Source organism: Thyridium curvatum (assembly GCF_004353045.1).
Source record: "Thyridium curvatum strain D216 chromosome Unknown NODE_106_length_115904_cov_88.197656, whole genome shotgun sequence".
Classification (NCBI taxonomy): Eukaryota; Fungi; Ascomycota; class Sordariomycetes; order Thyridiales; family Thyridiaceae; genus Thyridium; species Thyridium curvatum.
In genome coordinates this window covers 43,747-70,069 of record NW_022156861.1, presented here as the reverse complement: position 1 = coordinate 70,069, position 26,323 = coordinate 43,747, and the positions used below count along the sequence as shown (strand labels likewise).

General features: G+C 56.4%; 7 protein-coding genes across 7 annotated transcripts; 3 read left to right on the top strand and 4 right to left on the bottom strand.

The window, feature by feature from the left end:
• Positions 1–1,872: 1,872 nt before the first annotated feature.
• E0L32_011437 (uncharacterized protein) lies at positions 1,873–4,314 on the bottom strand (the record flags this gene model as incomplete). The annotated part of the gene is made up of 1 exon (XM_031134166.1): positions 1,873–4,314. The coding sequence occupies one exon, from the start codon at positions 4,312–4,314 to the stop codon at positions 1,873–1,875; it is 2,442 nt and encodes an 813-aa protein (XP_031000596.1).
• A 1,228-nt stretch (positions 4,315–5,542) lies between these two features.
• Positions 5,543–6,991, top strand: E0L32_011436 (uncharacterized protein; the record flags this gene model as incomplete). Its single annotated transcript, XM_031134165.1, has 1 exon — positions 5,543–6,991. One exon carries the CDS (start codon positions 5,543–5,545, stop codon positions 6,989–6,991), a length of 1,449 nt encoding a protein of 482 aa, XP_031000595.1.
• Positions 6,992–7,862: 871 nt separating this feature from the next.
• Positions 7,863–8,819, bottom strand: E0L32_011435 (uncharacterized protein; the record flags this gene model as incomplete). Its single annotated transcript, XM_031134164.1, has 4 exons — positions 7,863–7,879; positions 7,940–8,354; positions 8,420–8,507; positions 8,569–8,819. The coding sequence occupies 4 exons, from the start codon at positions 8,817–8,819 to the stop codon at positions 7,863–7,865; spliced, it is 771 nt and encodes a 256-aa protein (XP_031000594.1).
• Positions 8,820–12,889: 4,070 nt separating this feature from the next.
• E0L32_011434 (uncharacterized protein) lies at positions 12,890–14,725 on the bottom strand (the record flags this gene model as incomplete). Its single annotated transcript, XM_031134163.1, has 1 exon — positions 12,890–14,725. The coding sequence occupies one exon, from the start codon at positions 14,723–14,725 to the stop codon at positions 12,890–12,892; it is 1,836 nt and encodes a 611-aa protein (XP_031000593.1).
• A 3,113-nt stretch (positions 14,726–17,838) lies between these two features.
• E0L32_011433 (uncharacterized protein) lies at positions 17,839–19,014 on the top strand (the record flags this gene model as incomplete). Its single annotated transcript, XM_031134162.1, has 4 exons — positions 17,839–18,245; positions 18,309–18,449; positions 18,523–18,745; positions 18,814–19,014. The coding sequence occupies 4 exons, from the start codon at positions 17,839–17,841 to the stop codon at positions 19,012–19,014; spliced, it is 972 nt and encodes a 323-aa protein (XP_031000592.1).
• A 1,232-nt stretch (positions 19,015–20,246) lies between these two features.
• Positions 20,247–22,607, bottom strand: E0L32_011432 (uncharacterized protein; the record flags this gene model as incomplete). The annotated part of the gene is made up of 3 exons (XM_031134161.1): positions 20,247–20,297; positions 20,398–22,205; positions 22,265–22,607. The coding sequence occupies 3 exons, from the start codon at positions 22,605–22,607 to the stop codon at positions 20,247–20,249; spliced, it is 2,202 nt and encodes a 733-aa protein (XP_031000591.1).
• An 857-nt stretch (positions 22,608–23,464) lies between these two features.
• Positions 23,465–25,431, top strand: E0L32_011431 (uncharacterized protein; the record flags this gene model as incomplete). The annotated part of the gene is made up of 3 exons (XM_031134160.1): positions 23,465–23,644; positions 23,716–23,750; positions 23,814–25,431. 3 exons carry the CDS (start codon positions 23,465–23,467, stop codon positions 25,429–25,431), a joined length of 1,833 nt encoding a protein of 610 aa, XP_031000590.1.
• Positions 25,432–26,323: the final 892 nt, after the last annotated feature.

Genomic DNA, 26,323 nt, shown 5'->3' with positions numbered 1-26,323 from the left:
GTGGCGATACTGCGCAAAAGTACTCTCCGCGTGGTTGGGTCGGCCGCCTCTGACGAGCTTCGAGCGGTATGCGCGCAGAGCATGAAAACGAGCAGTCACAGCGGGTAGGCCAGCAACGCGAACCACAGCCCTTTCCTCGTCAGTGTCGTCTGGTCTCGTCGAGACCGATCCAGGGACGCGGAACAGGATGTGATGGAGAAAGTCTGGTTCACGGAAACCACAGCCCCAGCCCCTGCCCGCACCGGACTGAACAAGTCTCGGATCCTGAGGAGACGCAGGCGCGGTTCCGTGGATGACGCAAAGCCTAGACTTTCGGGCCCGGACGAAACATTGCGCGGGGTTCTGGCAGTGGCGTGCAAGATGTCAAGCGACTCGTCGCCTCCCAGAGTTGAGATTGGTGACGGGACCGGCGCGGCGGCTCTTTCACAAGATTTTCCGGTCGGCCGTGGAAGAGCACAGGCGAGTTGAGGCAGAGAGTGAGAGGCGATGTATGAAACGGAAGAAAGCGAGAGCAGAGCTAGGCCCAGGCCAAGAGCACAGAAGCAGAAGCAGCAGCAGAAGCAGAAGTGCCTTCCCCAAGAAGCGACTGAATTGTATGTAACTTCCTGCAAGACCAGACTCTTGTGTCGGCAGGGTCAGTACCTAAGTCAGATGTAAGATGGAACACCTCAATGGGCGGAATCCTCGGTGGGGCGCCGGGTGGTACTTGTAGTTGGAGGTTCGGTTGAGCAAGTTTCCATTGGCCGGGCGGACCCGTATTGTGGAAACCACCACGCCGGATGGGCGCTGCGGCGGGGGGTTCACACCAACCAGGGCGGGCAAAGGGGTCAGCCTGTGCCTGTTCTTTGTCTTATTCTTCACTTGGGCCTGGCACACGGACGCTACCGGACTGACAGCTCGGCGGCCAGACCTGCCCTATTCGAGATGGCCTCGATAACACAAGCTGGGAAGGGGGAGGCTGGCCCTCCCACGCACTGGCAACTGCATGGCATTACCTAGCACCGGCTACGGGCATGGGGGCCACGCGCCAGGAGTCCAGGACCACGGCTTGCGGGCCAACTCCGGCTTCCCATCTCACCTCTCGACATGCAGCAAGCGCCTTTGCCGGGACCCAATGTCCGTCCCATGTTCTGACGTGCGCCAGTGCCCCGAGGCGTGATGTAATGCCAACTCTCCTCCATCTGAACGACGGACCTGTCAAAGCTTGGAACACTCACACTTGATCGTCTGGGCCAAGCTTCAATCTTGGTTGACAGAGCTAGTTTCTACCTATTCAGGACCAAAGGCTGTCCCTTCGCGCAGCCTGTCAAAGTTTTTAGCTCGGTACCTGGTAGCGTGACACGCAGGTCCGTTCCGATGTACGGAGTAGTTGCTGGCTCTCCTACCGAACTACTTGCTCGGTGACTAACTTGCTTGGCCCTTCCGGAAAGCGAGCAGATAAGACGCATGCCATGACTCCAGTTCAAGCGTTTTTCTGTTTATTTTTCTCGTCAACTTCATCTCTTGTTCTCTCAATTGCTCCGACTTCCGCGGGGAAAGAGCCTCACTTCTTGGCCCTGCTGGGCCTTGATGCACAGACGTCCCATTGTTCCATCCACACATTGTACTCGGATACAACATGTGTCATCGATAGCAGGAAACATCTTGCCACCTCGATGAATCATTCTCGCGACCTGAGTGTACGAAGCCGAGGGCGGGGTTGGTCTAGAGAGGCGTGAAACAAAACATCAAACCACACTAAATGTGTAGTCGAAACAAAGTTCACGCACGTGCGCCAGGCCACTTTCAGGGGTAAGGGGTATCAATCATTTTTTGTTTGGCTACACACTCCTAATCCCGCAAGCACCATCTTTTGATCATGTGAGCGCGCGTTCATTTCCCGTCCTCGGAGCCAGAGTCTGCAAACATGTCCACAGCGCGCGGCCGCCTCCTGGTGGGCGCCAGGGTGGCAGAGGACAGCTGTATGCCGCCAACCGACTTCACTTCTGGCCCGCCACCTGCCCCGTCGCTACCCATCTCTACGTCGGGGTCAATGGACAAGCCTTCGAGATCTCCGGCTAGAAACGGCTCTCCATCAATGTCCTCTTCCTCGAGGCACGCCAGGTCCAGCTCCTCGTCATCCGTGTACTCGGAATACGCCTCGTCGTCGTCCGTAGCATCAGGCGTAGCGATAGATTCCTCGCCATCGGCAGTTCTGCCCGCCGCCTTGTCTGTCTGGGCGGGTCTAAAGCCAGACTCGCCGGCTTTGCTGGTTGGCAGAGCTTCGACGGTCTTCCACTTGCCGCCCTGTTTGGCTTCCTCCTCGGGCTTCTCCACTTCCTCTTCCTTCTTGAGCGAGGGCGGGTTCTCGAAGCTGCTGACGAAGGAGTGTTGCGACTCGACCGGGAACACTGACCAGCCCTCCCACAAGCTCAAGACCAGCCCGATGCTTCTCTTCCACTTCTCAGCCCGTAGTCGACCCCACCCCATCTTCTCGGGCATGACGCCCAGCCCCTCGAATACTTTGCGGTCCTTCAGGACTGCCTCGAACAGCTGCCGGTACCGCCATGCGTGCCGGATGCCACTGGTCGACGAGGAAGCCAAGATATCACTGATGACGTACAATGCGACGAGCATAGAGGCACTCGTGTCGCGCTCGTTGGCAGCTTTCTCTTCAGCGGCGGGGGGCGTGGAGGTCCGCGAACCGTCCGCAGGTTTGTCCTTGTCATTTGGCTTGTAGTCCGGGTTGGCCAAGGTGTGAGAAAAGGGCCGCTCCAGGTTCGATACGATCAACTCCGCAACCTCGTCTGACCCCCTGCTGGTATGGGTAAGGGCGAATGCAGTCACCCGTGCGATGTCTCCTTTTCTGAGCTTTGAAAGGCTGGTCGGTAGCTTAGCGAGGAGGTGCGTGAGCTTCGACTTCTCGATCGGATTGAGGAGTTTCTCTTCCTGGTCGGTGCTACCGGGCTCCTGCTGCTTCTTGATCTCGTCTTCGTAATCTTCCTCGTCTGAGGAGTTGTACTCCGAATCAGAGACAAACTCGTCGACCACGGTAGTGAACTCAAAGGAAAGGGGTTGTTCGGGGACCTTCCAGGCATGGCTGCCCTCAAATAGCGGCACGAACCGCTTCTGACCCCGAGTCCGCTTCCACCCGGTGATGATCTCCCAGAGACGATATCGATACCAGACACCGCCTTTGCTGCGAGCGTCCCATATCCAAGCCCACTTCTCGTCTTTCTGTACATCGGGCCGTGACATGAGAAGCGCCTCAAACTCGGGGCCATGTTCCAGAACACCCTCGATTGTTTTGTGTATCATTCTCAACTGCTTGACGTCTCTGGGGGGCTGCACAGGCACATGGAAGATGTCTGCCCGGTTGAAGCCGGCCCCCATCATTGGATCGAACGAAGTGGGAGGTGCAAAAGCCCTGCCATGGCCATGGGGAACTGAGCTGTGCACCTTTGCTCCTGGATCCACACGCTTCGCGCCAAAAGGCTGGGACGTAGACGAGTGGCTGTTGATATCGGCAAGGCCACCAGTGATGGCGGCCGATGACAGATGTCTATGAAGAGAAAGATAATAGCCGTAGCCCAAATAGCGGTGTTGCAGGGCGCTGACAGTAGCGTCTATGTCTGTCGCCGCTGTCTCGGCGGAGAGAGTGATGATGGCGGTAAGGGACTTCCGGGCCTGGCTGACCGACCCACTAGGCGGGAGCATCTTGACGTCTTCTACCGTGAGGCTGGCTGCCACAAGAGTCTTGACAAACGATGGAGACGTCCCGGGCGGCAGATTCGCCATCCGCAGCGTCGGTCTCGCCAAAGCCTTCTCCTCAGCGCGCTCCGCCACAGTAGCTTCGCCCTCGTCATCGCTAGTATTGAACGCCTTTGAAACAGACAGCGGCTCATGGTCGTCATTGCCGGGGCGCCCTCTGCTCTCGGAGCGGTCCTTGAAGCCGTCAAAGTTCCTCTTCTTCGCAAAGCTGGTCGGGGCAGGGCCCAGACTACCCGGTCCGCTCTTTAGACCCGACGGTGTTGATGGTATCCCAAAGTGCCTCTTGCCTCCTGCGCCTCCAAGAGTCGGCGGACCTACAGGCCGTTCGAATCGGCTCGGATGCGGAGGGCGCCCGCCACCTCGAGGCGAATTGTAATTGGGCCCATCGTCGTCGCGGTCAAAGCTTTTGACAAAGTCCTCGTAGACGGCTGCTGTCTCGGCGGCTTCCCTCCTCCTCTTTTCTTCGGCTTCGGCTCTCTGCCGCTCGAATGCGGACTTCTTGGTTGGTTTCTGGAGCTTCGCTTCGACATCAGGGAACTCTGCTAGCTTCTTCGAGGCCGACATGGTGGGCAAGGTGCATGCCGGCACGCGCACGGAGGGATCGGCGCCTGCAAGCCGAGCGCTCGACCGCAGCCTCGATTACTGAGAACCTATCTGGTCGTAGAACACGTGGATTGAGGGACTTTGAGGCGTTTCTGTTGGCCTGCGGAGGCGCAGAACGAGTTATCTGGCTTGGCTGACAGAATGATCCGACGTTGGACGTGAGCCTCGTCGCGATGCAGCTGAGGCGATCCACGCAACTTCATTAGGCAGGTCCAAGCTCAAGTGGGGACAGGACACCATTTTTGGGCGAGGCTGCCCCACCGCACTTCACGTCCTTGGCAAGTCAGACAGACAGCACAGATATTGCACCCTAATCAGCGTTTTATCGTTTTACTCTCTGGATTTTGCTTGTCGAGAAGGCAGTACAAGTCTTCGTTGACATGATGACCTCGCCAATCGGTAATGCGTTGAACGGAGAGCGCGCTCACCGCAAGTCCACCTAGATATGTACCCGACTCCGCTTGGGAGGTAACTCAGATACTGGCTCAATTCAATCCTTTATTAAGTGTTCCTTTTTCTGTGTCCTTCCTGCGCTTCAAGACTTTGCCTCTTGCATGAATCCCTCGATCTTCTGTACGAGCATCCTACTTCCAAGGGAAATCGACATCGATCGGATCGCGGTGTCTTCGCTCCGTTTCCACTCGACCCAGGTCTCCTCTCGGACGCCCTTCTCTATCATGGGCTCCGGCAAAGTGCGGTCTAAGGGGGCGAGCCTCCCCACATGGACTAGACTGCGGTAGCTCACCGTAGCTGGCTCCGATAGAGGAGCCGCTTCGTGAGGTCCATCGCTGCCCATTTAATCTGCCCATTCCTCCCTTACCTTGGCGTGGCCAAACACGCCAGAGAGTCAGAGGCGTGTCGCCCAACCAGACCTCACGGAAGCCACATACCTCACGCATACCAGCCAGGCCTTGATCCCGCTCACCGATCGATCACCCCAAAGCAGCATCAGGTGTCTGTCTCGACTTGGGACCAGGCTCACCGCGTCCGTCTTCTGGCTCCGAGTCCCGCGCTACTGCCAGTCTCGCATCCACTCTGCCCAGAGTTTACAGGCTTCCAGGGCCAATAGCCAGGCCCCTGATTGGCCCGGGACGCATTGTTGGAGCGGAAGGCACGAAAGCTTGGTAATTTTACCTGTCTCAACCCGACCACATTTAATTCCTGCTCTTTTCCTTCCCTTTCTTACACAATGCCACCTGCTTCCTCCTCCTCCCCCTCCTCTTTCTCTCCTCCCTCGTCCATCCTCATCGTTGGCTCCGGCGTCTTCGGGCTCAGCACAGCCTATGCTCTGTCCCAGCGCCCTGCCTTCGCGGGCACGGCCATCCGTGTCGTAGACCGGACGCCCGATCAGGCCGTCTTTCCCTCGCGAGACGCCTCGAGCATCGACACGTCGCGCATCATCCGGCCCGACTATGCTGACCCTGCCTACGCCGACCTCGCCGCCGAGGCCCAGGTTCACTGGCGCCGGCAAGGCCCTGACGAGCTAGGCGGGCAGGGACGCTACACGGAGAGCGGCCTCGCCCTCGTGGCAGACGGCGACATCGCTTCCGTTCCTTCTCAGGGCCAGGACTCTGCCAAGAAGGACGGCGTAGGCTATGTCCGTGCCAGCTGGGATAACATCTCGGCCATGGCCCAGAAGGACCCCGCCCTCCAAGAAAGGATACGCTTCCTGCCTACCAAGGAGGCCATCCGCGATGCTGTCCGCACTGGTGGCACATCGGGGAGCTCAGGCTACCTCAACTCGGCCAGCGGGTGGGCCGATGCCGAGGCCAGCATGAAGTGGCTCTACGACCGCGTCAAGAGCACAGGACGTGTCGAGTTCATCAGCGGCACAGTCGCTGCCCTCGAGCGTGACGGCGATAGGGTCAGCGGCGTGAAGCTCTCGGACGGGGCCGTCCTCGCCGCCGACCTGGTCGTCCTCGCGACGGGAGCTTGGACCGGCGCCCTCCTGGACCTGACCGGCCACGCCTCGGCTACAGGCCAGGTACTGGGCTACATCGACATCACGGAGGAAGAGCAAGCCGCTCTGTCAAAGATGCCCGTCCTGCTCAACCTGACTACGGGCGTCTTCGTCATCCCGCCCGCGAACCGCCTCCTCAAGGTCGCCCGCCACGCCTACGGCTACCTCAACCCGTCCTCGCGCCTGTCCCCGCTCCCGCCCTCGCCGGCGTCCGCGCCCTCGAAGCCCACGGTCTCGCTGCCCATGACACACCTCACCAACCCCGACCTGGTCATCCCCGACGAGGGCGTGCGCGACCTCCGAGAAGGCCTGCGGGAGATGGTGCCGCTGCCGGCCATACACGACCGCCCGTTCAAGTACACCAGGCTGTGCTGGTATACGGACACGCCCGACGGCGACTTCATCATCGACTACCACCCTTCGTGGAAGGGCCTGTTCCTGGCGACGGGCGGCAGCGGCCATGGCTTCAAGTTCCTGCCCGTCATCGGCGACAAGATCGTCGACACCCTGTCTGGCAACTGCCCTCCTGCCTTCAAGGGCAAGTGGTCGCTGAAAGACAGCAGGACCTTCTCCGCCTGGGACTCTGTCGTCACAGAGGACGGCAGCCGAGGTGGCATCCCGGGCCTGATACTTGAGAGAGAACTCAAGGCATCCGAGCAGAAGAGGTCCAAGCTGTAGAACCACCCACACTGCACAACAGTTACGATCTACAAATCTCACCAGCAATTGATCCAAGGGGCAGCAGACACGATCACAATGCAGTGGAAGCGATGACAAAAGGTTTCTGCGCAAAAATGAGATGGAATTTGTCTACTTTGAGGACCAGTCCCTGCTGAGGCAATTGCTGAGTAGCAATGCTGTGAGCACAGGGCGCAGGACAAAAAATCTGCGACTCAAAAAAGAATCCATCAGCCTCATCTGGTAAAACAGGCAAGGCAAGGCGCATGGTTTGTGTTTTTGTCTTAACGGATAAATGCAAGTGTTGACCACACTGTGAGGGTCTGAACCACTGCCCGCGAAAGGAGTATTGCCAGTCGGGTCGCGAGACAGTGAGGTCAGTCACAGCCAATCCAAACATCGTCATAAAAAAAATCTACTCCATCCCATCCACCGCCTGCTCCCTTCTACCGGGAAAGCAGCGCGTATTAAGACGGCAAGGCCAAGTCCCAGAGCGCAACCCGCCTTGTTGCGCAAGTGGGGAGGCCAGAGTGATATGCCAGGTGCAATCTAAAAGTGCGTGATGTTTGTCGTAGAGAAAAACGGATCGTGACGAGGCTTTTTCTTCCCGCCCATAAAAACAACCGTGATGTATGGCCCTTCCCTTTGTAGGCCGGTCCTTCTGAACGCCAATGCAATGCAAGTTGGAAAAAATCGACAAAGTTTTACAGGCAGGGGTGGGAGTAGTACTGGTGATGTACTACATGCCCCACATGCCAAGAACGCAGAAGAGGTTGTGGTATCTCTTCAGGTGAGAGATAAGTCGTATCGTACAGTGAAGAGGATGTAGAGGGTTTGTGAAGCTGTGCAACACGATACCGACAGGTCGATATTAGACCTTGCGGAAATCTGACCATCCAGTTAGCAAATTACATGTGTGCGCATGAGTTGAGATCAGTGTCAACAAACCTTGAAGCACAGGGTAGATCATCTCGAAGGCCTGATAGATCTCCTCACGGACTTTGGCGCCAGTGAGGACGATCTTGCCGCTCACGAAGATGAGCAGGACAATCTTCGGCTTGATCATGCGGTAGATCAGACCAGGGAACAACTCGGGTTCGTAGGAACTGAAGTTGTGATGGCGCGAAGCCAGACCCTCGAGACGAATAGGGAACTTGATATCGCAAGAACCGACGATGTTCTGGATCTTGAAATCCGTGAACTTGGCGTTGAAGCCCAGCTTCTGGATGATGCGCGCATACTTGCGCGAGGCAAGCTTCGAGTCATCCTCAGACTTGGCACCAGTGACGACCATCTTGCCAGAGGCAAAGATCAGCGCAGTGGTCTTGGGCTCGCGGATACGCATGATGACGGCCGCGAAACGCTTTTCTTGCGTGTTAGCCAACTGTGTCAAAAAGAACAAAGTCTCCTATGACGGATCAGTAGTACCTTTGGGTTGTACTCGGCGTTGCGAGCGTGCAGCGCAATGGTCTTGAGGTCCAGACGGCAGTCGAGATTGACCGTTGCAACAATGTTCCTTTACAGGCGTGATAAGCCTTCAGATACACCCACGCATGCAAGGCGGGGGCAATACATACTGCAAAGTCGGTGTCAAACCACTACCTCCCTGGATCGCAGCAGGGGTCGCAGCAGGAGTCGCGGGAGTCACCCCGGTACCGTTGACGGCTTGGGCTGGCTGCTGGCCACCGTTCATGACGGGGCGCTGGCCATTGACCGCGTCGTTTGGAGGTGTCAACTCGCTGTGACCGGTGGGGAAGGACAGGGAGCCCGGAGCGGTAAAGGCCTTGGCCTGGGCCGCGTTCGCGGGATGGGTTTGAATCGCCTCCATATTGAAATAGAGGGTCAGGGAATCCGTTCTGATGGTGAAAAACCAATGAGAGCAGATCTGAAACGGATCTGATTAGCAGCCAGATCCCCAGAATGTAAAATGTGGTAGAGCGGTTCAGTTTCAGTGGGGCGGGGGAAGTGGTGTGCCTTAAATACTTTTTTGGGGGGAGGCGAAACTTGAAGCGGAGGGGCACAGTGAATCAGACAGCGGTGGCGCGCTCAGAGATTCAAACGAGGCCAAGGTGAACGGCAGGGTGAACGGGTAGGTGAAGCTGGCTCTGAGGCGCTGCTGAATGGCAGCATAAAGTCTCGACTTACCAGAAGCAGGAGATGAACAAGTGAATGCCTCCCCAACTAGACGCTGCTCTAGAGATGGACGGGCAAAGGACCAGACTTTTCAATCTTGGGCACTCTGCAGACAGGAACACAAGCCGCGGTGATGGCTCTTGTGCTGTGCGATGAGGGTGGAATGCTCAAAACACTGGTGAAGGATTCTCAAACAATCCTCTCACTTTCTCTCCAAATCAGACTCAATGAAGGTATGGCGACGGCCGCACACTCTATTCTTGATTTCGGCGATGCACTACGTGGGTGGTGCAAATGGGTTTTGCCTTAGGTGATCGTCGGTCGAGAGCAAGTTGACGTCGTCGACAAAGGGTTGAGGGTCCGAGTCGATAGAGCGCGAGCGCAGTCTGTCCGAACGCCTGTGGGCTTTGTCGCGATGTCTTCCTGAGGACTCGTCGACGAGATTAAAAATCTAAATATGGGTTTTGCGCACACACAACGCGGAGAGAGGAAATAGCAATGGGATTATTGCCAAGAGAATCGCAATCGTCGTGGTGACGTTGGGGTTCGGTGTGGTAAGGTGAGGGGGAGGGGTGTGTGTGTGGGTGGGTATTAAAAAAAAATGAGGCCAAACGTAGATGTAGCAAATACGTAGGGCCGGTCGGGACTTCCGCGCAAGAATTTTCAAAACAGGCGGGCGAGGGGAGCAGTGCCTTCTTATAATTTTCGCCTGCAGCACGCTGTGGCAACCTCAGGCAAGAAGATCTGGCTGTGGCGGCGGGTCCGCTGCTGGGAAGCTTTCCTGGCCAGTCGTTCAGGGGGGCCACTAGCAAAGTTTGGGCCAATGACCGGGCGCAAACGGCTCTAATCCCTCCCCTTTTCTGTTTTTGGGATCCACAAACCGCACTTCTCTGGCTGTCGCTCAGGAGACGATGCATGCCATGGCTCGAAGTACCGGTACTTGCGCATGTCGAGCGCTGGCCATGCCGGTCCTTGGCAGCCACTGATGCCGCTGCTTTTCCTGCGAAATCCACAGCCAGCCCACCGATTTTCGTAATCCAACCCTGGACTGGCGACACTCGGGCGCACATGCAACACCACCACACCCTCCCTCTGAAACACTTTGCACCTCCTTATCTCAAGCAGCCGAAGCCAAAGCTGGTCAACTGTCGCTGGATTCCGTTTTCATTTTCTACTCGTCTCTTCTTACACACATCCTTTTTCGTGTTTTGGATGGGAGCGATCAAGAGGCATCTTCTTTCGCTTCTTTTCGCATACCGAGTCGTGTTCGATCAAACACGCTCTCCCTACGATGCGATCACGGAATGCCCCAAGCGTTCATGCTGCGCATCACTTCTTTCTTTCTTTTCTTTTGTTTTCTCCTGCAGCTGCACGATTGCGAAGACAAGCGTCTGGACGCGATGGCGGACGGGTTCTGAGCCGTGGTAGAAATGTGGCGACGAGATGGGCAGCTTCTGCTACCTCCGCTTCCGCACCAGGCTGCAAGCCGTCATCATTTCTGCCTGCTCTGTACTCTGTCTACTTATTCCCGTCGGATCTCGCACTGAATCTTTGCCCGGCACAGGCCGCACTCAACAAGCCAGGAAAAGAGTCGAGTGCTTGTTTGCACGGCGAAGCTATCGCGAACCCCGAAAGCGCATTGCTTTTCGGTTTCTATCGGAACCCTCCCCACCACCCCGACGCGATTCAGGATTATCACATCTCCCTTGGGCTCGGGCGAATCTCCACCATGACGAGCAAGCCAGCCCATGACCGTGGCCGGCGCGGATTCGGATTCGTGTAACATGCTTTTTCGGAGATAACCAGGCCGCTAAGTGCGATCCACTCAGCTTGGCCCCCAGCCTCAGGCATCCCTGTCAACCCTAGGGCCTGGTAGGACCTGTTCATTTCATTTTCTTTCCATTCGTCCTGCGCCCCTCCTCGCTCCTCGTTCTCCTCCTTCTCCCATCCCACCCGTCATCTTTGGAGCATCGCAGTCTCTTTTCCTCTCAACCTTTCTTTTCTTTCTGCACCCAACAGCAAGCTGTTCGTGCTACGAGCCGTTCCTGCTCCCTGTGATCCCTGTGATCTGTCTCTTGACCGCCTCCTGGGTCGTACAGGAGACAGAGCAGACCTGCTTGATGCCGCCGACATCACACGCTTTGGAGATCTGCTTTACACACGCCGCTCGAGACCCCGTCTCAGGAGGTGGGAAAAGATTCTCATGCTTTCCAACTCTTTCCCCTCCCTGTCCTCCACAGGGGGGGTTGGACCCCCCTGGCTTATCAGTTCAGAGAGCAAATTACAGAGGGGGTGGAGGTTCTGGCCCGTTCCTAAACCCCCTGGAGGCCCCTCCCAACCTCGGCGGCAGGCCCTAAAGCCCAGGCCGCACTGAGCATGCCTTCCCCTCGGATGTCCAGATGTAGAGGTACAACCCGCATCACGCCTTAGCTCAGGCCGCCAACAGCAAGCATCCCTGTCGGTGCTTGACCCGCTCCTGCTCGCCTTCGTTTGTGCATTGTGTCGGTCCCAGCCTTGCCCCCCCCTTTCTTGCACTATGACTCATTCGTGTCTCTGGTTGTGCACAAATCAGATTGCACAACCTTTGGCTGAACCATGGCTGCCTTGATCCATCGCATAACAGGCGCATTCGCACTGCATATGTGTCCGTGTGGCTTGTGGCTTGCGACATTGAAATATGCTCGACTGAGACTTTTGAGCGCGAGCCAGTCCTTCCGTGATCGCGGGTTAGCGAGAGCTTCGCTTCCATTCAGTGGATTTTGCACCGTACTCCATACGCCTCGCTCCCTCGCTCTGACCCAGGCGTCGGACTTTTGCTGTTTGCCGTCGACGGGTGCCCACTTGCTGCAGTCCTGCATTTGTCGGTACGGTAATTGACAGCAGATGACGACAGGAGGCAAACGGGGGGATGCCATTGGCTAGGCCGGGGACAAAAAGCGCTTAGGCCCTATGGCAGTTGGGCAAAGGCTGCATGTCAGCTCTATTTAATCAAAGAACCCATGCAACCAAATTAAGAACGATACTGGATGCCTCCTGTTTGGTTGGTTGGGGGTCAGCCATATGCAAACGGCACTCTAGACCATGCATGCTCACACACCACGCGCCCTCCACACGCGCGCGTCGTTTTCGTGCGACTGCATGCGTTGAGCGAAGTACTTGGCCGTCTCCAGCCCCTTGTTTCAGAGCTGAAAGCTACATCTGGAATGCGGAGAATATGTTTGCTCCAGACGTGCATTCCTATATATGTTTCTTTCTCTCCTGGCAGCCTGCAGAAGGCATGATCTTCGTATTGGCGGAAGCACCGGGAACCATTTACGCCAAAGAAAATCGATAATCCACCAAGTAGGACCTATTTCCCTTCCGATAGGTATACGTAAGCTGTCGCATATCATTGTCATGATGTTTTTCTGGGACATTCCCGACGCCGACGGGCAGTCCCGCACTTGCACATTGCGCAGCGCCTGTTCAACTACTCCGTACGCTTGACTTGCAGCACAGATATAGGTATGGGGGTATTTACAGTATATTGAAGCCAAATGTTGCCTTTGATCTATGTCATGTAGTATTTTGGTCCCTCCCCGCCCTGAGGCACTTGCCAGTTTATATCTTGGTTAGGAGCCTTGATATCACAGGTCTTGCAGTGAATACAGCTGGAAAAGGGTCAAGAAAGTCAGCAAGTGTTCTAGTTTGCGTGCGTGGAGTGTGCGCGCACAGCATTTGGAGCAGATAGGCAAGATACGAATAGAATTGAAAGAAGACGAAAACTTACTTTTGTGCGTTGATCTGGAACCTCACGCCGTTGGGCTTGGACGCATCCTCGACGTACTCGTACACGCCCGCCGGGCAGAAGCGGTTCTCGATGCCCTTGAACTTGGGCCACGTCTCGACGGCGTGCTGGTCCCAGTCCTTGACCTGCAGGTGCACGGGCTGGTCCTCCTCGTGGTTGGTGCCGGTGCGCGAGACGCTCGTGAGGATGTCGAACGAGATCTTGCCGTCGGGCTTCTCGTACTCGATCTTCTTGCACTGGTCGGCGGGCTTGGTGGCGGCGTAGTCCGGGTGGTGCTTGAAGGTGAAGGGCACGCGGCCCTTGAGCAGGAAGGTGTCGAGGCCGGACCAGGCGAGCCCGCCGAGCAGGCCGAGCGGCGTCTGGAAGGAGGGCCGCAGGTTGCGCACCTCCTTGAGCTCCTTCCAGATGGGCGACTTGCGCAGCGCGTCCTCGTAGCCGAAGAGGAAGACGGAGCCGTCGGCGTCGCCCTCGGTCAGGGCCGTCCAGGCCGACTCGGCGGCCAGCATGCCCGACTTCATGGCGTTGTGGGTGCCCTTGATCTTGGGCACGTTAACGAAGCCGGCCGAGTCGCCGATCAGGGCGCCGCCGGGGAAGGCGACTTTCGGGATGGACTGGAAGCCGCCCTCGACGAGGGCGCGGGCGCCGTACGAGATGCACTTGCCGCCCTCGAGGACGGAGCGGTACAGCGGGTGCTGCTTGAGCTTCTGGAACTCCTGGTACGGGGACAGCCACGGGTTCGGGTAGTCGAGGGCGGTGACGAGGCCGACGGAGACGAGGTTCTCGCCAAAGTGGTACATCCAGGCGCCGCCGTAGGTGTCGTAGGGCAGGGGGTAGCCCATCGAGTGGACGATCTCGCCGCTGCGGAACTTGTCCGGGTCGACCTCCCAGACCTCCTTGACGCCGAGGCCGTAGGTCTGGGGCTGGCTGTCGCGGCGCAGGTCGAACTTGTTGATGACCTGCTTGGTCAGGCTGCCGTGGCAGCCCTCGGCGAAGAGGGTGACGCGGGCGTGGAACTCCATGCCGCGCTCGAACGAGTCCTTGGGCCGGCCGCTGCGCGAGATGCCGAGGTCGTTGGTGGCGACGCCCCGGACGGAGCCGTCGGGCTTGTAGAGCACCTCGGAGGCGGCGAAGCCCGGGTACACCTCGACGCCGAGCTCCTCGGCCCGCGCGCCGAGCCAGGCCGTGAACTGGTTCAGGCTGACGATGTAGTTGCCCTTGTTGTGCATCTGGGGCGGGGCCGGCAGCGGCACGGCCGAGGTCTTGGTCAGGAAGCGCATCTTGTCGGCGCCGGCGGGCGTCGCGTGCTCGAAGCGGTCCGGGTTGTCCTCGTCGAGCCAGTCGGGGATGAGCTCGTTGATCGAGGTCGGCTGGATGACGGCGCCCGACAGGATGTGGGCGCCGAGCTCGCCGGCCTTCTCGAGCAGCAGGACGCGGAAGTCGTCGTTGCCGGCCTCGGCGGCCAGCTGCTTGAGGCGGATCGCCGCGCTGAGGCCGGCGGGCCCGCCGCCCACGATGCACACGTCTACCTCGTCGCTCTCGCGCTCAATCTCCTTGGGGTCGAAGGTCTCCTCCTCCGCCGCCGCCGCCGCCTCGTCGTCTCGGCATCCCCTCGTGGCGGAGAAGAACCTGCTCTGCAGTCTCGCGGGGAGCGGCGTCTGCAGTCTTTGCCGCCTCGGCGTCGTCGTGGATCGTCGTGCGGGGAACTGGCTGGCGAAGGCGGCGGTCGAGCTGTGCCTCGAGGCGTTCTGACACTTGGGGAAGGACGATACTGTCCTGCGACAGGCGCGTGTCGCCGCCCGCGAAGGTGCGGACATGTTGTGCGTGCGTGCGGGGGGTTTGATGATACGGGGGAGCTTGGTGGGAGGTGTGATGTCAGAACGACATAGCCCAGGGCCAAGAGCACACTGTTTTCTACTTCTTTCCCGCTGTCGCTCTGCCACGGATAGGAGCAATTGGCCTCTCCCACTGTTGTCCCTGTATTACTTGTGGCGCAGCACTCCGTTAAATACGCGTGCAGACGCAGTATTCGACGACTCCGTGGTAGTTAAGAGAGGGAAGAGGATTATGACTCGGTCGGGGGTTGCCGAGGCGGACATGACGTTCTCCAGAAAAAAAGCCGTCAGAGGCGGCTTGAGCCGAGCTTGAACTGAATCGACCTATCACAGGGTACCTTTTACCGAGACAAGCCGCCGGGGTTGGTCCGTGCTCTTCAGAGCTTAAGCCGACCGGAGAGGCCCTCATTCTGCGCGAGAGAGAGGGATGTAAAAGGGAGAGGCAGAGCAAAGCGTCGAAGGATGTTTATTGCAAATCAGCAGAGGTCCTCAACTTGTACTCATTAAAAGGGAAGTCAGTGCAGTGGTGCAAGTGAAAATATACATGCTGCGTATTTCGCTACGGACTCGTCTTGCATTTCTTGATTGGACAGAGTTTGATGGTGTCCAGATACGATACCGCAGCTGGCTGTCCAGCACACGAAATATAGTTAGCTTTTGACGGTTGCACATCTCCAAGCATCTTTTTGTGACTTGATGTCATCGAGGACACCTCCTGCCATCGAGAGTCACTTCGTTTAGGAGAATCGGATATGATAACTTTTAATACAGTAGGTAGGTAGGTGGTGAAATAACTGAGGAATCCATGGGTTTTTCCTTTGTTGATATCCTATTCTGTTTTATCTTGTTCTTCTCTCTTGTCTTGGTTATGACTTTTTCGTGTTCCCATCAGGAATGTAACCTCTGCTTAATAGGTGATTGGTTCGATCGTATATCTCTCAAAATACCCGTTTCGAATCGTTGAATGTCTCGGGGATGCCAAGCTTCAAAGACAAAGAATGACCCTTGGGTGCACATCTCGGTAGGACCATTTTCTTGGTGCAAATCCCCGTAGATCAGAGCTACAGCAGAGCTTAGGCGGCGCTCTTCCTGAAGCAGATCAACACACAGGCTCTGGCAGCTGTAAGCGAAAGGAGACAGCCCGCACTGTTGTTGTCTGGAGCTCCACCTCTGCTCAGCCGTCCGGCTCCGTAAGTACCGTACCCAGGATCATTTGGTTTATGATTGCCCCTGTTATGTACATCACAGAAAATCTTTGATGTGCGGTTGATCAGGCATGTCAAGTGCTTACGAGATAGGTACTTTCGACTCTCCTGAAGTTGGGGCTCGGTCATGACTCGTGAATGCGTCGTGCCTGCCTTCCCCCAAGAGCTTTGCCCTTGGTTTTGATGCATCTGTGTTGCTCCTTCCTTGTAATTCATGCGGCGGCAACAACACCATCTCAACATTCGGCCTGCGACCAACCCCGAGAGAATTCCAACTGGACATCCCAAAGCAATTGGACTGAACTACTTCGGATCCTTCACCTGAAGTTCCTCGCCAAGCTAAAGCCTGTCAGTCAGCGGAGAATGTCAGAGTCTAGACCTCGTGGGCCAGACCTTGTGGGGGATGAAACACCGAGAGCATTGAAACTGTACCAGGGCTTCCCCAGCCTTCGCACCAGCGACCCAGCAACAGAGCCAAGTCAGGACTGGTCAGCACGGACGGATTACCTAGACCTGGCTGGGGTTATTCAGGAGCAACAGAGTGTAGCGAGGCATTTCTTCTCCCACCAGCTCGACATACAGGGCCGCGGAAGGTCGGTTGCAGGGGCCAGAAACACACAAGCTCCATCCAACTCCAAAACCTAATCTCGCATCCCAGTTCAACCTTGTTTTGCCAGCCATCGAGGGGGCTGGGGGGCCTGGGGGACAATGCTCTCATCCAGCAGAGCTACAAGTAGAAGGCCGGGTTTTGAAACGGGACAAGATCCTTGCTCGCTGTCACACAGCTGCAACACACGCTGTGCGGGCTAACTGACATCAGATCAGGAGTTTTTTACTGGTGCAACCTAACTTTAGCATATTGATGCGCCTGGAGCTCACGGCTGTTTGATCTGCCGTTTGAGCGACTCCGATCCGAGCATCAGATTGCCCCACACCACCAGGAGCACTGAACACTGCCTCAACTACCGGGGTCCAACCCAGGCAAAATCTGTGTGATCGATGCGACCCGCAGAGCCGCCTCCTAACTAGCTAGGCCACGCTCTGTGCAGGAGAAGTTGGGGAGAAACACGTTCCTTGCACTCGAGGCTCTTTGGATGGCACGCGTGGTAGGGGGGCACCCGACACCTTGGCTGGCCCAACATTGGCGCCAAGACTCTCTTTCAACTCCCTCCCTCGCGAGACGAGTCCAGACGCCTCGAGAACCTTGGACAACAAGCTACACCCACGGTTCCAGATTGTGCCCTCAGATCGCTGTGATCAACGCCCAGGGCGGCTGCACAGCCCATCATATCCCTGGCAGAAGCTTGCGCAATAGCTGTTACAACGGCCCCGAAAACGTCTTTGGCAGTAGTCGCCGTTTACAAGGTAGGAGACCCTCGCCTAAGGGAATAAGGTAAGGTGAGCAGCCAGGGATCCTGGCTCGCACGCCGTCAACTGTCAAGGATGTAGGTTGTTGGCTCTCTTGCGTGTGATGTATCAGCCCCATCCCGTCTCGAAGTTCCAGAAGGGGAAGAGATGGATTGTTGACTTGCTCTGTAAGTCGACGTAGTAAGTCGACGTAGTATATAAGTCTGCTTCCCTTCTCCAATCCTATCTCATCATGATTTCCTCTTCACGCACTTCGCCTTCATTTCTCTTTCTGATTCAGATCATTCCTTTTCTTCTCGAACACTAGCTGTTCGCTTCTTTCATTCTCCAATTCTCGTGCCTTGACGACTCCTTTTGTCAACACACACAGAGGTTTGTATTCAAGGACATAGGATGCTGGGAGACACACAAGACTAATCCGTTCAACAGCTGAGCTCCTTTACTGTCAACTTCAACAACTTTTTTTCATCTTTCACCCCATTTCTTTGGCCGGATCCAGAATCCCCAATACACCTGCCCAACATGAAGAATCTCGGATCTGTTCTTGTGCTGCTGGCAGCATCGGCCTCGTACGTGGCCGCGATGCCCGCCGGAGACATGGCCGCCCGGGCCGCTGCCTACGACGATGCCCTCGAGATCTATGCTCGGGGCGCCAACGGAAACGCGGCTGATGCCGGCGTCGATGTTCTCGACCTCGCCGAGGACGAGAGGACTGCTGCCGCGGCCGCGGCCGACCCGGCCACCGCCGCTACTCTGCCTCCCCCGCCTCCGCCTCCTGCCGGGACTGGCGTGGCCCCTCCTCCCCCTCCTCCCGTCGACCCCGACGGCAAGGGCAAGGGAAAGGGCAAGGCCGACCTTGAAGCCAAGGGAAAGGGCAAGGCCGACCTGGAGGCCAAGGGCAAGGGCAAGGTAAACGGCGCTGCTGGAAAGTGAGTTCTCGATCTGTTGCCCACATAACTTCTCGAGAAGCAGCGTAACTGACTCGATGGCAGCTCCACTGTCGCTGACCCAGCCGGTAAGGGCAAGAAGGGCAAGGGCAAGGACCGTGGCAAGGGCAAGAAGGGTAAGGGCAAGGACCGTGGCAAGGGCAAGGCCGACCTTGCAGGCAAGGGCAAGGGTGCGGCTGCTGGAAAGTAAGTCGACAGCTCGCCTCTACTACACAGCCCCTCGACCAAGGATGCAATGTGGTCTAACTCGGGGTGATAGCTCTACCCTCGTCAACCCGACGAATGGCGCTGCCACGAACGGCACTGCCGGCGCTGGCAAGAAGAACAACAACGGCAAGAAGAACAACAACGGCAAGAACAGGGGCAAGAAGAACAACGGAAAGAAGAACAATGGGAAGAAGAACAACGGAAAGGACAACGGCAAGAAGAACAAGGGCAAGGCCGCAGGCCAGCAGAACGGCATTGACGGCATCATCCAGAACGTGAGGCTCTCTTCGATCTCAAAAAGTGCATTGGAACAGCACAGTGCTGACCTGTATCCATCTATTAGCTCCAGAACCAGCTCACCCAGATCCTCGGCGGCGGTGCCGGTGCCGGAGCCGGTATTATCGGCAAGAACAACGGCAAGAACAATGCTGGAGCAGGAGGCGCCGCCGGCAACGTGGACATCGCAAACCTGCTGAGGCTCCTCGGTCGCGACCTCGACGCCGCTGCCCGCGTCGACGATGCTCTGGACCTTGACGACGAATAAAAGGCGTCTTTTTTCAAGACAAGGCGTTTTGTGAGACATGATGGGCTTGGAGACCTTTTTTTACTATATCGACTGGTGGAGGAAGTACTTGACACTGTGAGCAACCCACACTATTTCGGTTTTTTTTTTATTGTGTAGAACAGAAAGGGGGCATTGCTCCGGTGAGCAGAGCTCATTGCGGGAACGATTGCCACGATATAGAAAGAAAATATGCCGCTTCATTTCACGGCAGTCACAAGGCTGGACCAAGAATTATGGGTTACCCGGTTCTGCTACGTGCCTGGCTGACTTTTGGAGGTCCGTCAGAGCCATGTAGTTAAAATGAAGCGCATCAATACAATTGTACTATAGGCATGCACCAGACCACTGTTCTCACCATTCTGTCCCTTGGCTTCAAGATCTGAAAGAATCGTTGTGACCTTTCTCCGTGCGTCGATGAATGATCACCACAGCCAGGGAGGGGAGGGCTTGCCTTCGCCTCGACTTGCCGCCAAGATGACCTGAACCGACTGTTCACGGCCAAATGCCCCGAAGGTCGACCAGGATTTCTTTTTTCTTGTTTAACTTGCGCAGATGTGATGTGATGTGTCTAGGCATTGAGGCACGTTGCGCCGGGAATGCGTGGATCAAACGTGCAGATGAAACGGTCATCATCATGCCCCCGCCGCCGACGGGAACAGCCAAGGGAGGATTTGCTCCAAGGGTGGGCGGGCGTCTACTCCGTACGTACGTAGATCCATAGCCACTGGGGAGATTATGCTTGTAGAAGAAGGGAAAAAAGAAACCTTGTAGGCGATTAACTGGGAAAGGGGGGGGGGAGAAGGAATGCATGACTTAGAAGGGCTTCTAAGGGATAGAACAAGGAGTGATGAGAAAAAGTTCTTCAAAGATTGAACAAGATGTTCTCTCGAGGTATCGGCTCGAAGATCTACTCTTCTTGGGAGTACCTACATTCAAAGGAGACCGACTTTGGCATTGCCCATAATTTTGTACTTTTGAATTGCGCCTTGTATCTATGGATGGAGACAAATCGAGGCCATGCATGCTTTGCTCGGCAAATTGGCATCACAGGGTCAAGAGAACAAAACCACTCGGCCCTCCCCCTCCGCTCTATCCCAGATTGCTTTGATGAAGATGCATCCCAGACTCCCTTTTACTCTCGATCATCTCTACTAAATGCCTCAATGGGGGTTGCTAAGCTCAGTGAAAGCCCCCCTCCCCTTTCCAAGCATTTACTCCTCAAGGATGAGCTTGGTGATCTTGCCAATGGCAATGGTTTGACCCTATTAGAAAGAACGGCATTAGTACATAATTGACTCCGAAAAATACAGACGCACACTTTGATATCATGTGCATATCGTCGGGAAGGAAAAGTCTGCTTACCTGATCACGGAGCGTGAAGCGACCCATCTGGGGGTAGTCCTCGAAGCGCTCGACGCACACCGCGCCGGCGCCGCCGGTGACCTCCATGCGCGCGATGATGCTGTCGCCGCGCTTGGCGTGGGAGGGCGGCAGCTTGCTCTTGCGGTTGGTGCCCTTCTGCAGCTTGTGCAGCAGCGCGCCGAACGTGACCTCCTCGATGGCCGAGTGCACGTGCAGCACGCAGTTGTAGCCGGCCGTCAGGATGCTCTTGAGCTCGAGGATGCGGATCTGCGCCTCGAAGGCCTTGACGCAGTGCACCAGGCGCTTGGGCGAGCAGAGCACGAAGCCCGGCAGGATGTCCTCCTCCTCGATGCCGCGTAGGCGGATGCGCACCTGGTCGCCGCACTGGCCGATGGGGATCTCGTCCTCGGTCTCGCCGTACACGGCCGCCGGCTCGACCGACTGCTTGTTGGGCATCATGACGAGGCTCATGCCCTTCTTGACCACGCCGGCCTCGATCTTGCCCTCCACCATGGTGCCCATGTCGCGGTACTTGCCGTTGATGGCCATCATGAAGGGGGCGTTGAGCTTCCGCTCCAGGGTCTGCATGTTGTCGAGGTACTCGAGCAGGGAGGGGCCGTCGTACCAGTCGGCGACGCCCTTGGGGACCCTGTCCTTGATGCCCATGAGCTGCTGGGCAGCGATGGGCATGAAGAAGACGTCCGTCTTCAGGTTGTAACCAGTACCCTTGAGAAACTGAGATAGTTTGGTGGTGCACTCCTTGTAGCGCTCCTGCGACCAGTTGACCGTAGGGTCGTCCATCTTGTTGATGGCGACGATGAGCTTGTTGACACCCTGGGTCTTGGCAAGCATAGCGTGCTCACGGGTCTGTCCACCCTTCTCGAAACCTGTCTCGTACTCGCCCTTGCGGGCACTGATGACCAGAATACCGACATCCGCTTGTGAGGCACCGCCAATCATGTTGGGGACGTACGTCTTGTGACCGGGGGCATCGAGGATACTGTACCGCCGCTTGTCGGTCTCGAAGTAGCCACGGCCAACCTCGACGGTCTTGCCCTTGGAACGCTCTTCGTTGGTCAAATCCAGAGCCCAAGACAGATACCAGGTCTCACGTCCCATGTCCTTGGCTTCCCTCTTGTACTTGTCGAGTGTGCGTTGGTCCACCATACCGGTGGCGTAGAGGATGGAGCCACCGAGAGTTGACTTTCCGGCATCGACGTGGCCGATGAAGATAATGTTGACGTGCTCCTTGCCGTAAATCTCCTTGAGGGTGTCCTCGTCGACATCAGCAGCTTGCTCCTTCTGGACGGCGTCGACATCACGAGCAGGGCACTTGGCTCCGCGGGACGGGCTAGAGCGCCCTGAGGACGGGGTCGGCGAGGTCTTCCCGCTCGATGTGGTCTTGTCGGTCCCCGTCGTCTTTTCGATCGCCTTGGCCGCGGTGACCTTGGCTCCAGCCTCGGCTCCAGCCGCTGCCGCTGCCGCTGCCGCCTTGGGCTCAGCCTTCTCCGCCTCCTTGGCCTCCTGTTTCTTGGGCTCCGCCTTGGGAGCTGCCGTGCCGCCGATCGAAAGAACCTTGGCCTTGGGCTTCGCCGTCTCCGCTCCAATGCTCAGAACCTTGGCCCCGCCCTCCTTGGTTGCGACGGGCTTAGGCGCATCGGCCGAGGAGGCTCCGTCAGCCGGCCTCTTGGCGATCGTAGGGGTGGCCTTGGGCTGAGTGGGAGCGGGCTGCTGCTGGGAAGCTGGAGCCTGCTGTTGCTGTTGCTGTTGCTGCTGCTGCTGCTGCTGCTGGTAACCAGGGTACTGGCCTGTGGTGAAACATGTCAGTGAGAGGTCGTAGAGTGAGAAGAGACCGACAGTCGCCTACCGTAACCCTGGTTGTAACTGCCTTGACCGTAGACTTGGCCGTAGCCCTGATTATAGCCCTGCTGACCGTAGCCGCCCTGGCCATAGACCTGGCCGTAGCCCTGGTTATAGTATTGCTGCGGTTGCTGGTATTGCTGAAAGCCTCCGCCGTAGGGCTGTCCTGGCTGGAATGATTGCGCTCCGGGCTGGAAAGACTGTGCTCCGGGCTGGAAGCTGGAGACGCCCGGTCGGAAGCCACCACGTCCGGCCTGCTGGTTGTTGCCCAGGTTCATTTGTCCTGCCTGCTGCGCCAGGTTGTCATCCTGAGCAGCGGGGTCGTCCTCCCACGAGTTGAGGTTCGACATGTCGTCTGGTTGAATTAGGGGGACGAGAATTGATGGCAGTGAAACAACCGAGAGGGAATTGCTCGTCCGGGCAAGAGAGGAGGTGGGAGGTTGTTAAAAGGCGTAGGAGGTGTCGAAGGCTCGGGTCGCAAAATCGTCGTCCTACCCACTTTTTGGCGGCAAGACTTCCCCCGCGAAAGCTTCTTCAGGTGCCGATGGTTGATTGGGCTGAAGATGGCAGGGTCGTCAGGCTGTTCTGAGTCACCAGCATGCAAACAAGCAGGCAGCTATGTCTACAACCAAGGGTCAGGACGTTGATGCCAGGCTGTTTATCGAGGCCTTGTAATTTCGGCGACGTCGAGGCGATGAGGCGGGAGGGAAAGATCAAATTCATTATCAGCCCCCCCCCCCACCATGCCACCAAGACCAGAGGGGGAGACCAGCCAGCAGTGTCAACTGGTCCCACTTGTACAGTCGGCAGCCTGTTGTGCACTGTATTTGCCCCACCTTGTCCTGGTCTCGATACACAGTGCCCAGAGGAGCCGTAAAGCAGGCCCCTGTAACCTCTCGACTGGGTTGTACTTAAAGGGGCTTGGAAGTCGACTTCAACATCCACAGGAGCACTAACACAGAATGAACGAACACGACACGCACAGAGTCACTGCTTTCTTTCAGTCACCAGGGTGACCTTGAGCTCACCAACATCGCGTCTGCACGTCGCGTGAATGAAAGTGGTCCATGTAGAGCAAACAGTTCAGATGAAAAAAAAAAAAAAAATCACCACCATCTTTCTCTCCCTCTCCAGTCCCCCAAGCCAGCTTCCACCTGTAGTACACTGCATTGTGCTGTGCCATGGCAAGCGCCCAAGTCCAGATACCATGGACGCCCTCCTTGCCCGACTGGGCAGCCAGGCCTTGAACATGACGTTCCGTTGTGGCATTGCTTTCACTTCGAATTTTGCATTCAACCAATGCTCGCGACTTCTGAGGACGGTGGATGATCGAGGTATCCGTCAAGAACTCAAAGACCTACAACAGTCGTTGAACAACAAGATCAAGGTAATGATGTCACAACTCTGGAGACATGTCAGGTCTGGAAAGCTGGTTGCTAACCTGACCCTTCTGCTTAGATTATTTCCCCGGCCATCGACTTGATCGAGTTTGCGTTAGTATCGGCGAGAACCTATTTTCAAGTTCACACTTGTGCTAATGATTGATGGCCTGGTAGATCAGGGCGAGGAAATGTCTTCATGGAAGGAGCCGTTGATGTCGCCAAGTCGGTACGGCGAGACATCCTATCTCTGGGGAAGCGCTTGGAAGCTGCTGCGGTAGCAGAAGAATGCCTAGGTACTGCCAGTGCCCAAGGTTGCACGACAGAGGCTCAGCTCGCGGAATTGATGCTCATTGTCAAAGACATGAGAGATCTGCTGCGGCGTATAGACCAAGATATTCCAGCCTTGCAGCTTGCCATCTCAACATCTGGCGTCAGTCTCTCTGCATCGATACCGTCTGGGGTGTCGCCGTCGAGGCTGCTGCAAGCCAATACATTCCTCATCTTCGGAGATACCCAATTCGCAAGCAACCCAACCCGTGCCGTCCAGGTTGGGCCGTCCTTTTCACTGTCACTGTACATGTTGTTTCAAGCCCATGGCAGTGTTCACCAAGGGCCGTCCAATAGCGTCGCAAGCTCGACGACTCCCTCTGGCACTCGGCTGCCCGAGCATGATAGGGCACCAGTATGGCAGGAAGTACTCCACAAGGCTCGTGTTCGCTTGTGCAGGACTCCTCTGGGTTGGACTTTTGACCGAGAAGCCGGATATGTCCCACCACAAGACCAGCATAGGGAGGCCGGACTTGAGCCATTCCCGTTGGCGCATCGCGGCGTTGGCAACTCGGATGAGTTTGCATACCATCTTGAGATTATTGAGGATCTCGAAGATGGCCGGGTTCACGAGGATGAGGGTGACTTCCCAGCTCATTTTGACGACATCCGAAATGCGGGTATTCGAGAGTCAATACCTCTCCATCAGATCTCCAAAATATTCTATGCGGACACTGGGAGGATCCTCAACTTGAGTGGCGACGGTGGTCTTGAGAGCAACCCAATCTTGCTCTTCAAGCGGGATGCACTCGCCCCAACCTCCACCGAGATGCTGAAGGACTTAGCCGAGAATCGTCAAGGCTGCACCGCTGACAGCATCGAACAGCAGGATATCGACAAGCAGCTAGCGGACGAGAGCGGCGTGTTTGTCGACACAGAGCAGCAGGAGCCAGAGAAGTCGTCCTGGAAGTTCCCGGCACACCTCGACCCTGAGTGGCTGGCATTTGAAGTCTTTGAGGAAGACGATGATCCTTCTGGCGACGATGACAGTGACTTGGAAGCGGGTCTTCTTCTGGAAGATAATAACGACGACGAAGCCCTGAAAATGCCAAAGACACGATCGCGCCCACGGTCCTCTGTGGACTCGAGGCTGATCACTCAGATTCGCAATGTCTCCCTTGGATCATCGGCTGGAAAAAGGCCTCCCAAGGCATTGCACGTTGAGGATGGGGTTGTTGGAGGCGACAGCCAGGAGGAAGAGGTTGTCAACCACGACTCATTCATATCACGGTCTCCATTCGGAGCCATCACGACATCGCTCTCGCTCATGGAAATGTTGATACGCCTTGCCAGTCTGCAGGAGTGTCAACAGGCGTCGTACCTTTCCTTGCCAGATCACATTATCAACTTCTTCCTCGAGGAGACTTCGACTACTGGCCTGAGGGGGGAGGAGAGGTGGAAGGTTCGCAACGAGACGAAGAAAAAGGTTGGCTTTGATCCTTTCACTGATACCCCTTCCAAATAGACGGCACTTGGGCTGTCGTCCATAGAACGAGTTAGTTGTCTGTCTAGTGTGAATTACATAGTCAAGAAACATTGATTAAATTCAACGATGTAAGATATCGCAGGTTTCTGGTGGAGTGATTAAGTTTGTGTGTTATTTCGTCTTGGATTATCCATCGTTTTCTTCCTTTGTAATTTGTTGGCCACTCTCCTGGTTCGGTCGTCTTGATAAAATTAAAATTCTCATGCTTCCTAGCATTGTTACGACACCTTGACCAAGTGAATGTCAGAATAATTGACAGAAGTTCATCAAGAGCTACCTCAATATTAACAATGCATTTTCTTGCTCTGGTATCTTGAGGTAGTATCCCACTACCCAAGACAGATGGGCTTGATTGATAGTCAAGTACTTCTATTCGCAGCCCGTCAGTTAATCTGAGCATCACTTGCTTGACGAGAGGCATCTGTTGAATTTCATCATGTTGTGCAGGTGTGCATGAGCTCTTGTTAGTGGGAGATGTCGCATAAAAGTTGCACAACGGGCATAAAACCTCCTATCTCCGCAAGGCTAGTGTTGAGTGTTAGCAGCAAGTGTACCAGTTCACAGCGGGGACAGTAGGCACCCTGTCGCACCTGCCGTTGCCGCGCCACCCCGCCATCCATGTTGACAATGACATAATAAATTTGGTGAGGCCGAATAGAGTAAGAGCAAACAACACACCAGCAGAGGCAGGCAGCAGAGAAAGCGACCCAAATTCCAGGGGTCTTCAACAGGCGCCAACGCGGTTTTCGCTTCTCGTCAATTAACTACGAACATCCCAGTCGCGTAATAAGTCCGTGTTGCTGCGACCACTTTGTTTGTATAAATGCGGTACGTCTCCCCTTTCCATTACGGAACCCCCCAGTCATACCGA